At 36.8% G+C, this 13,509-nt stretch overlaps 2 protein-coding genes across 2 annotated transcripts; both read left to right on the top strand.

The window, feature by feature from the left end:
• The first annotated feature begins 2,853 nt into the window (after window positions 1-2,853).
• LOC140820157 (uncharacterized) lies at window positions 2,854-6,907 on the top strand. The gene is made up of 4 exons (XM_073180480.1): window positions 2,854-3,772; window positions 3,894-4,255; window positions 4,297-6,343; window positions 6,445-6,907. Exons 1-4 carry the CDS (start codon window positions 2,854-2,856, stop codon window positions 6,840-6,842), a joined length of 3,726 nt encoding a protein of 1,241 aa, XP_073036581.1. The 3' UTR covers window positions 6,843-6,907.
• A 2,067-nt stretch (window positions 6,908-8,974) lies between these two features.
• LOC140819642 (uncharacterized) lies at window positions 8,975-13,234 on the top strand. Its single transcript, XM_073179810.1, is given in 5 exon segments — window positions 8,975-9,276; window positions 9,278-9,966; window positions 10,071-10,427; window positions 10,534-12,519; window positions 12,619-13,234. Coding segments are annotated over 5 exon segments (3,624 nt in total). The 5' UTR covers window positions 8,975-9,043; the 3' UTR covers window positions 12,978-13,234.
• Window positions 13,235-13,509: the final 275 nt, after the last annotated feature.

A 13,509-nucleotide genomic window follows, 5' to 3' on the forward strand; every position in this document is an offset into this window, starting at 1 on the left:
CAACAGAGCCGCATTCTCAAATCTCCCCAAGTGTTCTTCGGGGTCCGTATGTCCATCATACTCTCCCACATTCGACTGTCGAAAATTTGGAGGAAGTCCTTCTACTAAAATGGCTAGTGAAAAGGGACTTCCTCTCTTGGGTGTCGGCGCTCTGCTTCCCAACTGCTGCCTCAACATCTATATTTCCTTCCACATTTCTCTCATCTCACCAATCTCCCCACTTTGCTGGGGCTGTGTCTCTTCAACCCTGCTCTAGTGGCCCTCAGCATTTTCCTCTTGCTCTTGACGAGTGCCTTGCTCTTCAGCAAATATAAATTCTTGGTTCCTCTTCATAGCCTCATCCACTGTCCGAGTGATAAAGTGGCCCAACTGCTCCAGGGTCAAGTTCCCCACATTTTCATTAGGACGGGGTTGCTCGACCCTGTTCTCTTGACAAGGTTGTTCTGTTCTCGCCTCCTGATGGGGTTGTTCCTGCCTTGCCTCAGCATGAGACTGTTCAGGTCCCCTCTGAGGACGCGATGTTGCTGAGGTAGCTCTTCTACTCCCTCTCTTCCCTACCATCTCTACGTCTCAACTCAAATGTTCCCACAGACGGCGCCAAGTGATACTCACGGGAAATTTAGGGTCCGCTCCCAGCAAGTGTCACTAATCCAGACGCGGGTTTTGAAGTTACCCTGAGCCTGAAATAACAAAGAAGATCGTTAAGAGGGGGCCAGGAGGGTGTCCTGGCGTAGCCCCTCCGACGCTCAAGTCAGTGACTGAGGATATATGGGGGGAGCAGCTAAGGGTGCTGCTGAAAACAATATAGTGAATTGAATGCCTGAACTGAACACTCAAACCTGGTATTTATAGGAGAATACCTGGGCCCTTGATGGACCTGTCTTTCATTTGGGCTTGGGATGGGCCAGGGGTAGCGGGCCCATCCACGGGATATCAAGAAACGTTATATAATAATAGGTAAGACTGGTCTCTAGTGGAGACACAACCAATTGTAAGACACACCTCTATCTGGACTCGTGAGACTAACAACCATTCTCATTGGAACCTAAATAGGTGTAACATCTCATGTCCTCATATCGGTTAGTTTGAAGTTCTACTCTGTCATAAATATAATAATAAAGTCGTGTCTATGTTAAATAATTTTTTGTTTAGTGAGAAATGTTTGATTCTAATAATAACTATAATAATAACTATAATTTGAAGACCTTTGGTTTTTTGTAGTCAAATGAGTTAATTAATGTACTTTGATTAAAAAAAAAGTAAAATTGACAGAACCATATAATTGTTAATATAATGGGTATTATTTCGATTGATCCCTCTAGTTAATGTTTATTCTTTTATTAATGATTGATTTTTTAATATGTTGGATTGCTATATTACATAATATTATATTATTATTTGTGAGTATGTAGTAGCACATCAAAATTGAACAACTAACAAATAATGTTTGTTGTGTTAGATGTGTATGATAAGAGTATTATTGGGATGAGTGACATCGTGTCAAATTTTCATGCGTCAAGCTGCTGAACTGGCGTCATTTGATCTAGTCGGTTAGGTGGATCATAAAATAGTGACGTCAGATCTTAATGGGTAATATTGTCTCCGATGAGACACAACCGACTGTAAGAAAATGATAATAATGATATCTAAAAGATATGAGACAGCACCAGCAGATAGATGCATACCTCCTCGAATTCATGAGTCTAACAACTCAACCCGTATCCAAGTATGTGCCCGTTGCCACGAGTATAAGAAAATAAAGTTACAACTTGTCTAACTACCATAATTTCTGGTCTAATGATAATCATTTAATCCTAACAATGTTATTTTAAATCAATATATTCAAATCGATATATTGCTTTATAAATTTCAAGAAAAAAATCATTAATGTATATTAAGTTTATAAAAAAATAAATATTTTATTTACTAATATTGAGAATCACCGATAGCATATTTTCTACTCGAAATTTTAATTAAAGCCTATTTTTTGATCGATTTGCTTCCATTTGTTTAATGAGAATTTACTTTCACTATTTGAATAATTTACGTAGGACTTAACGTTCGTCGCTTTATCAAAATTTATAGTTGGTATAACAGTACAACTCAAATATTTTAACTTGTATACAGTTCAAGTGTCATAGTTCGATCCCTCTCCTAACAGAGACAATTATTGCACTCCAATAATTACTTTCTCAATAATTGAACTCCTTGTATCAATGAGTATCGAACTCGAAATCTTGGCTCTGATACCAATTTTAAGACTGAACGTCATTTGTTTGATCTAAAATTATAGTTTGTGATAATGGTATATGAAATGTATAGCAGTTCAAGAATCACAGTTCGATCGTTCTCCCGACAGAAAAATGATTGTACTCCAACAATTTAGTTTTGATTTATGCTTGGCTTGACAACCTGTAGTTCTAGTGAACTATAGTGAATGACGAGGTTGCAACTTGACGAGATTTTATGCACAGAACACTTGACAGACATGGTTATGTGTGTCAACCATGTTCAGTCGATAATCGGGGAATGAGACATGACACAGAAAGTCCGTTTGTCTTTGAATTCGTGAGACATTCAGACATATTTATATTTAAAATAAAAATTAATATTTTGAAATAAAAAATATTAGAAATAATTTATTTTAATTGGATCTCGAACTTTAAATTTCATACCAAACTTGAAACTTTAGCGTCAGATATGTTAGCCGCTTACTTGAGAGTTACAATCCTATACTAACTAAATTAGGCAAGTATTTAATGCATAGTTATTTACATGACATTTGACATAACATTTCTTCAAATCATATACTATTTTTATCCATCTGACAGTCTCCAAGATTCTCATTATTTCATGGAGAAACTCTCATTCTTCCTAGCCTTTTCAGTTCTAACCTTACTCGATTGTCCTAAATTTATCACCTTTGCAAAGATAAATCCGAACTTGACGACAGATGAAGAATCACTTCTTGCATTCAAATCAAGAATCACTTCAGACCCTTTCAATATATTGACAAGAAATTGGTCTACAAACAATGGGGCTTCGTTTTGTTTTTGGATTGGTGTTTCCTGTGGTACCAATCGTAGGATCTCATCCCTGGACCTCCATGACTGGAATCTTGAAGGTACAATTGCTCCACAACTCGGGAACTTGACGTTTCTGAGATATCTGGACCTCAGTTACAACAACTTCTCAGGCCGAATACCGGAAGAGTTATCCGGTTTGCGTAGATTGACAGTGTTCAACTTAGGACACAATAATTTCAAGGGAACTATTCCATTTTTTCTAGGTGCCTTCACAGAACTTAAGCAAATCTCGCTGAATGAGAACAGTCTTACCGGTGTCATCCCTCGTCTATCCAACCTTTCGAAATTGGAGCTGTTCAATATATCGGAAAATCATCTATATGGAACTCTTCCACAAGAAATTGGCAATCTTTCTAGTCTACAGATGTTTGTCACCGGGTCCAATCAGTTGACAGGATCAATACCATACTGGCTTTTCAATCTTTCATCCCTCCAAATGATTGATCTCACAAATAATAGCTTTTCAGGCAAGATCCCAAAGAACTTGTGTGAAAATCTGCCTGAACTCAGTACACTCCGGGTATCCTACAACATACTTTCCGGGGTGATCCCTTCATATATAAACAAGTGTCAATTCCTCCAGTATCTGTCCTTGTCGTATAATGAATTCAATGGAAGTATCCCAAAAGAGATAGGAGATTTGACACTGCTCAAGGAATTATACCTCGGTGGGAACAATCTTGAAGGTGATCAGTATTTTCATTCTTGTCTAACTAATGGTTACTGGATCTTGTGCATGCATATATTTGAAAGACAGAGAAGAAAATCATACTATGCGATTCTTGTTTTTTTGTGGCTAACTTGCAGGTGTTATCCCTATGGAGATAGGCAATCTCTCTCATTTAGAGACTTTAAGCATACAGGAAAGCTTCCTATCAGGGCAAATTCCATATTTTGTCTTCAACTTGTCCTCTTTGATACAAATTAATTTTGCTTACAACAACCTTTTTGGAAGCCTCCCACTAGACATTCAGCTCCCAAATCTTCAGAATATTTTTCTTCAGTCAAATCATCTAAACGGACGTTTTCCGCCCGGGTTACTTGAGTGTAGAAAGCTTTCGGGTCTGAAATTGTCTAACAATGAATTTACTGGTTCTATACCAAAACAAGTTGGGAACCTGACTCAGCTGAAGCTGCTGCTTTTAGACCTTAACAAAATGACAGGTTCTCAATCTTGTTACATATGCTAATATCATCTATGTAGTAAAAGTTCATTTTAACCATTGATTCGATAGTTACCTGCGATATCTATGCTATTCTTGTCACAGGTCAGGTACCCTCCAAGATCGGCGACCTTAAACTCGAGCTGCTTTACTTGAGAGGAAATTATTTTTCTGGACTCATTCCTGATTCTATTTTCAACATCTCAACACTAATAAAACTGGATCTTTCTGCTAATAACTTCAGCGGTCGACTACCTAGAAACCTAGGGACTTCACTTCAAAACTTGGACTTGGTCATTCTAAATAACAACCACCTCTCTGGGACGATCCCTTTTAGTCTAAACAATGCTTCTAAGCTTACTCTCATCGACATCTCCAACAACTCATTTACTGGTATTGTACCAAATCTTGGCAATCTGAGACTTCTTAAGGTGCTTGATGTGGGAGAAAATAATTTTACAGTGGGATATGCTAATCGAGAATTGGAATTTATCTCTTCCATGAGCAATTGCCTTCGTTTAGAGGAGATGGAGTTATCATTGAACCAATTCAACGGCAGCCTTCCGAATTCACTTGGGAATTTATCCAAATCCCTTTGGTATTTTAGCGCATTTGGTTGCAACATTAAGGGATCCATTCCCCCTACAATTGGAAACTTGACAGGCCTCAAATCTATATCTTTAGATAGCAATGAGTTAACAGGATTGATCCCAAAAGAGGTGGGGGAACTAACACAACTGGAAAATATATATCTTGAACACAATAGACTGCAAGGACACATTCCTACAGAACTTTGCCAACTAAGCTTATTGGGAGACTTGTACTTGAGTGACAACATACTCAATGACACGATACCGACATGCTTTGGGGACTTAAAATCTCTCAATAGATTGTTCATAAACTGTAATAGACTGACTTCTATGGTACCAAACTTGTGGACTATATCAGGTCTAAGGGAACTAAACTTATCCACTAACTTCTTAAGTGGCAGCATATCAACAGATATTCAGAACTTGAAGTCATTGTGGAATCTTGACTTGTCTTGGAATCAATTTTCTGGTGATATCCCAGGCTCTATTGGCGAGATGCAAGTTTTGGAGAACTTATCTTTTGCACATAATAATCTTCAAGGAATAATTCCTCCTTCTATCGGAGACCTGCGGGGCTTGGTATCTCTGGATTTTTCTGATAATAACATATCTGGTGTTATTCCAAAGTCGTTAGAGAATCTTATTTTTCTAAGTTATCTTGATCTATCTCATAATAGACTAGAAGGAGAAATCCCAAGTGGAGGACCTTTCTTGAACTTTACAGCTCAATCTTTTGTTATGAACTATGCACTTTGTGGTGATGTTCGACTGCAAGTCCCACCTTGTAATGTCGAAGTTGTTGATAAGTCAAGCTCAAAACATGTTTCCTTGATAAAATACATCATAGCTCCTACAATATCAGTTATCTTAGTGGTGGCCTTATCAATCTGGTTATTGAGAAGGCGTTCTGTAAACAAGAAACATCAAGTCGAGATCTCACCTCTTCTTGACTGGAGACGGATTTCTTACCAAGAACTTCTACGAGCAACGGAAGACTTCAGCGAAGTCAACAATATTGGAAGAGGGAGCTTTGGTTCAGTATACAAAGGAACACTCTCTGATGGCTTAAACATCGTGGTGAAGGTTTTCAACATGCAACTAGAGCGGGCAATCAAAAGCTTTCAAGTCGAGTGTGAAGTAATGAGCACCATTCGTCATAGGAATCTTGTTCGAGTCATAAGTTGTTGCAGCAACCTAGATTTCAAAGCATTGGTTTTGGAGTACATGCCTAACTTGAGCCTTGAGAAATGGCTGTATTCCCCTAACAGTTCTTTGGATTTGCTACAAAGATTGAACATAGCGATTGATGCTGCATTAGCTCTAGAATATCTGCACCATGGGAATCCATTACCAATCGTTCATTGTGATTTAAAGCCTAGTAACATCCTGATTGATGAAGATATGACCGCACATGTTGGTGATTTTGGAATCGCCAAACTCTTTGGAGAAGGGGAGGCTTTTCATCAGACGATCACATTGGCAACTATTGGTTACATGGCTCCAGGTGAATTTAGCTTTTTTTAGTTCTTTCAACACTACAATTTTCTATCAGTTAATCTGAACTGCCAACTAATGAGTGTTTTTGTTTCTAATTCTTGGTATCAGAGTATGGATCAGAAGGGAAAATATCAACAACCTGTGATGTTTACAGTTATGGCATCACATTGCTGGAGTTATTTACGAGTAAGAAGCCGACAGAAGACATGTTTACAGAAGAAATGAACTTAAAGGATTGGGTGAGTAAAGCATTGCAAGAAAATATGGTAAGTGAAGTTGTTGCCACCGGTTTACTTGAAACAGAAGACCAACATTTCTCTGCAAAGGAGCAGTGTGTCACATCGATTTTCGACTTGGCGATGAAATGTTTAGCCAGTTCACCAGAGGAGAGAATCAACATGATTGAAACTGTGGTGATACTTGAAAAGATCAAAGCCTCATTTCTAGCAAGCACAACCACCAGAACCACTAGAAGACATGATGCTACTCACTTTGGTCATCCTTGACAAGCTCGAGCACTTAGTGAAAAGATTATCATTTCCTTGTTAATTTTGGAAGCCACATAAATTGTTTGGGAAAATAAATTTTTTTAGTCCACTAACTTGTGAAATTTATGATTATTTTTTTGTCTTACTCCTGACGTAACGTTAGATATGACATCATATTTGATATCATATTAACATCATCAATTTTTGATAAAACATCAGTATTTTTTGTGATACGTCATCATTAAAACGAGGAAAGGAGATGGAGGTTGAAGAGAGTTGGAGATTTTACAAAAGTGTGTGGTGATTTTAACCCAATTAGAGCAAAGGTTTTGCCATGAAAATAAAGCCTATTTCCATTTTTTTTTATCTTGAATATTTGAATTAACTAAAATATTTGAATATTAATGTAATTATTAATTTTATAAAAACAATTGGGGGTACTTTTGCCATGAAATTTGATAGACCAGGATATATCTATACTATTAATTAAACTTAAGTCATGTATTACTAGCCAACTTGGTCTGTCAATGTGACATCAATACAAATTTATATCTATAGTCCTACTTTAACCAAACTAATACAAATATCAACAAAAAAGAAGGAAAAACTAACCTCTCTAAAGAAGAGGAAATTCTCCCATTAATATAGCTGAAAGCCATTATATGAGCTTGAAAAATCCCAAAATAAAAAATAGGTTTATTGTGAGACGGTCTCACGAATCTTTATCTATGAGACGGGTCAATCCTACCGATATTCACAATAAAAAGTAATACTCTTAGCATAAAAATTAATATTTTTTCATTGATGATCCAAATAAGATATCCGTCTCACAAAATACGAACTGTGAGACCGTCTCACACAAATATTTACCCTAAAAATTGCATAGCACATGCATTGCGTGTGTCAATCACTAGTTTTTTATGACAAAAAATAGTTGACAATGCCAAAACAGAAAGTCTTCATGCACCATTTATTAAAGACACAAGTGAGCTAAAAGTCTTCAAACAAAATTATTAATTATTCAATATCTTTTAATTATGTAGCAATTAATCACTTGAGCTATGCATTATTATTTGACTTCTTCATTTTTCGAACCGGAAAACAGATTAACCGGATGACTCTCTGGGCCGATTCATTTAATTTGACCGGATTATTATTATATAAAATTATCAATTACTAAATAACCCATTTTGGTGAAAATTATAAAATTTTAATAAAAATATAAAGTGTTATATTATAATTACTATTACTTATGACAAAAACTTCATTTTCTGTGCAATGATCCATTTAGGTTATTGTTAAGCTATGGTTGTTATTATTGCTATTTTATTTTCAAGAAGCGTTGTTATTCATGGAGACTTACTAAAATTAAAAATCTTTATTGTACATTATGAGATATGAAACGGTATGGGGTTGTGCTAAGTGCTATTTAAGGGATCTACGTCAAAAACAATATGTTGTGACCCGATTGATACATTTCGACGACATTCCCGTCAAAGAAGTAAAATATTTAATTTATAAACGAAAACATGATGGAGTATACGATTAAAAAGATTAATTTGGCTTAGTTATTGCCAAAATCAAAGATTCAAAATAGATCGATAGATATAAGCCAAAGCAAATAAATGACAGGTTTTTTTAGTCGAACATTTGGATCTTGAAATCAAAACATCGTCGTGGATTATATGTCATCGGTAGTGACATGTTTTTAGATATATTTGTAAAACTTTTTTTTTTTGGCCAAAATGACGGGAAAATTGCATTTTTGGTCCTGTAATTTTGTCGTTTTACGATTTTGGTAATTTACGTTATCAAATTTAAATTTTAGTGGTGTAATTGTTAATTTTTGACAATTTTAGCTTTTTTCTTAAAAAAATTTGGAGTGCTAATATGTCACTATACACATCAGCACTACATTGGTTTTCCGTCAGTGCCAAGTAGAAAAAATAACTAAATTAATATTGTCAGAAAAACAAAAAAAATCGTACTAAAATTGAAATTTGATAACATTGACGATGAAAATCACAAAGATTCATGCATATAACACCAAAAAGCAATTTCCGTATGGAAGCAATATGTGTGATCGAAGACCAACTTTAATCAGGCAAATCATTAAATGAATAGACAAAAACTAATTGAGAATTTGACAATAAAAATTTATCCAAGTCATTACATGACAATCTGACAGTCACCAAAGCTAAAAAATTCATGAAATTCTCATGGAGAAATTCCTTTGCTTTCTCCTTCTCGTTATCTTTCTATATGTGCAAAACTGTTCTAAATATATAGTTCTTGGAGAAACAAATTTGAACTTGACTACAGATGAAGAATCACTACTTGCATTCAAATCAAGAATTACTTCAGACCCTTCCGATATATTGGCAAGAAATTGGTCCACAAGAAACATAGCTTCATTTTGTTTCTGGATTGGTGTTTCCTGTGGTCGGCACCAGTAGGATCACGACGCTGGACCTCCATGGTTGGAATCTTGAAGGCACCATCGCCCCACATCTTGGGAACTTGACGTTTTTGAGATATTTGGACCTCAGCTACAACAGCTTCACAGGCCGAATACCGGAAGAGTTATCCGGTTTGCGTAGATTGGAAGTGTTCAACTTACAATCCAACTATTTCTCAGGCTATGTTCCATGGTTCCTTGGCACCTTCAAAGAACTTGAGCAAATCTGGCTTAATGAAAACCTTTTCACCGGTGTCATCCCTCGCTTGTCCAACCTTTCGAAACTTGAGACATTGGTTATGTCAGATAATTCTCTATATGGAACTGTTCCACAAGAAACAGGCAATCTTTCTAGTCTACAATTGTTGGTCTTCAGCAACAACCAGATGAGTGGATCAATACCTGATGGGATATTCAACATTTCGTCCCTCCAAGTGATTGCTCTCACAAATAATGGCTTTTCAGGCATGATCCCTGTAAACTTGTGTGACAATATGCCTCAACTTAACGCGATCGGATTATCTTTAAACATGCTCTCTGGGGTGATACCTTCAAATGTATACAGGTGTAAATCCCTCGAGATTTTGTCCTTGTCGTTTAATCAATTCAGCGGAAGGATACCGAAAGAGATTGGACAGTTGACAATGCTCAAGGAGTTATATCTAGGCAACACTAATCTTGAAGGTGACTTATATATACTTTTGTTTTTCTGCTACTAATGATCACAGTAGGAAAGCTTAAAACAAACTAGCTTTACATATGATTCTTGTGTTTCGGTTTCGTTGTAGGAGGTATTCCGACGGAGATAGGCAATCTCTCACGGTTAGAGATATTCATCATGAATGGAACCTCGGTATCGGGGCACATTCCATCTACTGTCTTCAACATATCCTCTCTAGTTGTGATTGAATTTTCTAACAACAGGCTTTCCGGAAGCCTCCCGCCTAGTTTTCAGCTCCCCAACCTCCAGCGGCTTCTTCTTCAGTCCAATCACCTGGAGGGACAGATATTTTCTAGCTTAGTTTATTGTAGAAAGCTTTGGGATATACAGCTGTCAGATAACGAATTCACGGGTACCATACCGAAACAAGTCGGGAACCTGACTCGCCTCAATTTCATGAATGTACAAGACAACAAATTGAGAGGTTCTTTTTTCTTCTTACAATTTGTTAAAGATACTAAAAACTTGTGTTCTAACAGGAGTTTCGATGTTTTTCATGTTACCTATGATTTCATACTTGTTTGTCACAGGTGAGATACCCTCTGAGCTAGGTGACCTTAAACTTAGGATGCTTAACTTGGGAAACAATACCTTTTTTGGGTCCATCCCTGAATTCATTTTCAACATCTCAACACTAAACGAACTGGTACTTGGTTTCAGTAACTTCGGAGGTACACTTCCAAGAAATATGGGGACGTTTCTTCCAAATTTAGTGTCACTCTTTCTAGACATGAACAACCTCACCGGCACAATCCCGAATACTCTAAGCAATGCTTCCAACCTTCAATTCATAGGCATCGCCAACAACTCATTTACTGGTATTGTACCAAATCTTGGCAATTTAAGACAGCTTCGAAGCCTTAATGTGGAAGAAAATAATCTTACAGGAGAACATCCTAATCAAGAATTGGAATTTATCACTTCACTAACCAATTGTCCTTATCTGGAGGAATTGTTTTTCGCGTATAATCAATTCAACGGTATCCTCCCAACCTCATTAGGAAATTTATCAACATCCCTCAAGTATTTCTCTGCTTATGGATCCCACATTAAGGGATCCATTCCTCACACAATTGGAAACTTGTCGGGTCTCGAATCTTTGGACTTAACTAACAACGAGTTAATAGGATCAATACCAGAAACAATAGGGGAACTAACCCAACTTCATAATATATATCTCGAAAACAACAGACTGCAAGGGAGCATCCCCACAGAATTTTGCCAACTAAGCAGTTTGGAAGAGTTGTACTTGAGTGGGAACATGCTCAATGGCACCATACCAACATGCTTTGGCAATTTGAAGTCTCTTAGTGGATTGTTCTTAGACTCCAACAGTTTGACTTCAGTGGTACCGAACTTGTGGAATATATCAAACCTTCTTCAGCTGCACTTGTCCACTAATTTCTTATATGGAAACATATCATCAGAGTTTCAGAACTTGAAGACACTGTGGTATTTCGACTTGTCTTGGAATCAATTTTCAGGTGACATCCCAAACTCAATTCGTGATATGCAATCTTTAGAGATCTTATCTTTGGCACACAATAACCTTCAAGGAAGTATTCCGCAGTTCATAGGAGTCTTACGAGGATTGGTTTCTTTGGATCTTTCAAACAATAATATCTCTGGAGTTATTCCAATCTCATTGGAGTCACTTATGTTTCTAAGTTTTCTGAATTTATCTCACAATAGATTAGAAGGACGAATCCCAACTGGAGGACCTTTCTCGAACTTTACAGCTCAATCGTTTATGATGAACTATGCACTTTGTGGTGATGTTCGACTACAAGTCCCACCTTGTAATGTTGACAAGTCGAGCTCAAAACATGTTTCGTTGATTAAATCCATCTTAGCTCCCACTGTGTCAGCAATCTTAGCAGTGACATTATCAATCTGGTTGCTGAGAAGGCGGCATTTAGCTAACAAGAGACATCAACAAGTTGAGATCTCACCCCTTCTTTCTTGGAGGCGGATTTCTTACCAAGAACTTCTACGAGCAACGGAAGATTTAAGTGAAGCCAACATAATTGGAAGAGGGAGCTTTGGTTCAGTGTACAAAGGGACACTTTCTGATGGCTTAAACATTGCGGTGAAAGTTTTCAACATGAATTTAGAGAGAGCGATCAAAAGCTTTGAAGTCGAGTGTAAAGTAATAAGCACAATTCGCCACAAGAATTTGGTTAGAGTCATTAGTTGTTGCAGCAACACAGATTTCAAAGCATTAGTTTTGGAGTACATGCCTAACTGGAGCCTCGAGAAATGGCTACATTCCCCTAACTATTACTTGGATTTGCTGCAGAGACTAAACATAGGAATCGATGTTGCGCAAGCTCTCGAATATCTTCATCATGGAAATACATTACCAACCGTTCATTGCGATTTAAAGCCTAATAACATCCTCATCGACGAAGATATGATTGCACATGTTGGTGATTTCGGAATCTCCAAACTCTTTGGAGAAGGGGAGACTTTTCATCAGACGATCACATTGGCCACCATTGGTTACATGGCACCAGGTGATGTTAGCTTTTCGAGTTCTATCAACACTATAATTTCCTTTTAATTCGACGACCTTAGCTTTCGACTAATTAGTGTTTTTGTTTCTGGAAGCGTAGAGTATGGATCAGAAGGGAAAATATCAACAAGTTCTGATGTTTACAGTTATGGCATCACATTGCTAGAGTTATTTACTAGCAAGAAACCAGCAGACGAAATGTTCACTGAAGAAATGAACCTAAAGGATTGGGTGAGTAATGCATTACAAGAAGACATGGTAATTGAAGTTGTTGCCACAGGTTTACTCGACCAAGAAGATCAACATTTCTCCGCAAAGGAGCAGTGTGTCTCGTCTATTTTCGACGTGGCGATGAAATGCTTAGCCATTTTACCAGAAGAGAGAGTTAACATGATTGAAACTGTTGTGATACTAAAAAAGATCAAAGACTCATTTCAAGAAAGTTCCACCACTAGATGACGTCCTTCTAGTATGTTGGACGGGTTTTTGGGGTCAACTCACCCTCGTGGGATCGCGACCTTTGTCCCAGCCATTGTAGCACGTGTGTCGCCCAGGGCATGAGGGAGATTATATTATTTTCACAATAAAGGTTCATAGGATAATATGTGTATTTGAGTAAGGTTTTGGACCTTGTCCTACATATAGGAAGGAATTCCAAAAGATTGAATTAGTAACCGTTTAAATATATTTATCTGAGTTGCATAGCTTCTGCTCAAATTGGGCCATTACAACTGAAAATTCTATGAGAATTTAAGTTTTTTTTAAAAAAAAAAAATGGAATTACATATACGGCTGAAAATGAAATGTATATTAATAAATTGTACGATTGATTTAAAGTAGCATTTATGTATAATTAATTAATTATCATTTTATTATAAATTTACTAAAAATACATTTAACAAAATATAGAGAGAAAATACTACAAATTAAAGTTGAAATATTTAAAAGCAATTCAAAGAGATAAGCGTTATGGTTTATTGATAAAATTTAC

Source organism: Primulina eburnea, chromosome 18, assembly GCF_022965805.1.
Source record: "Primulina eburnea isolate SZY01 chromosome 18, ASM2296580v1, whole genome shotgun sequence".
Lineage (NCBI taxonomy): Eukaryota > Viridiplantae > Streptophyta > Magnoliopsida > Lamiales > Gesneriaceae > Primulina > Primulina eburnea.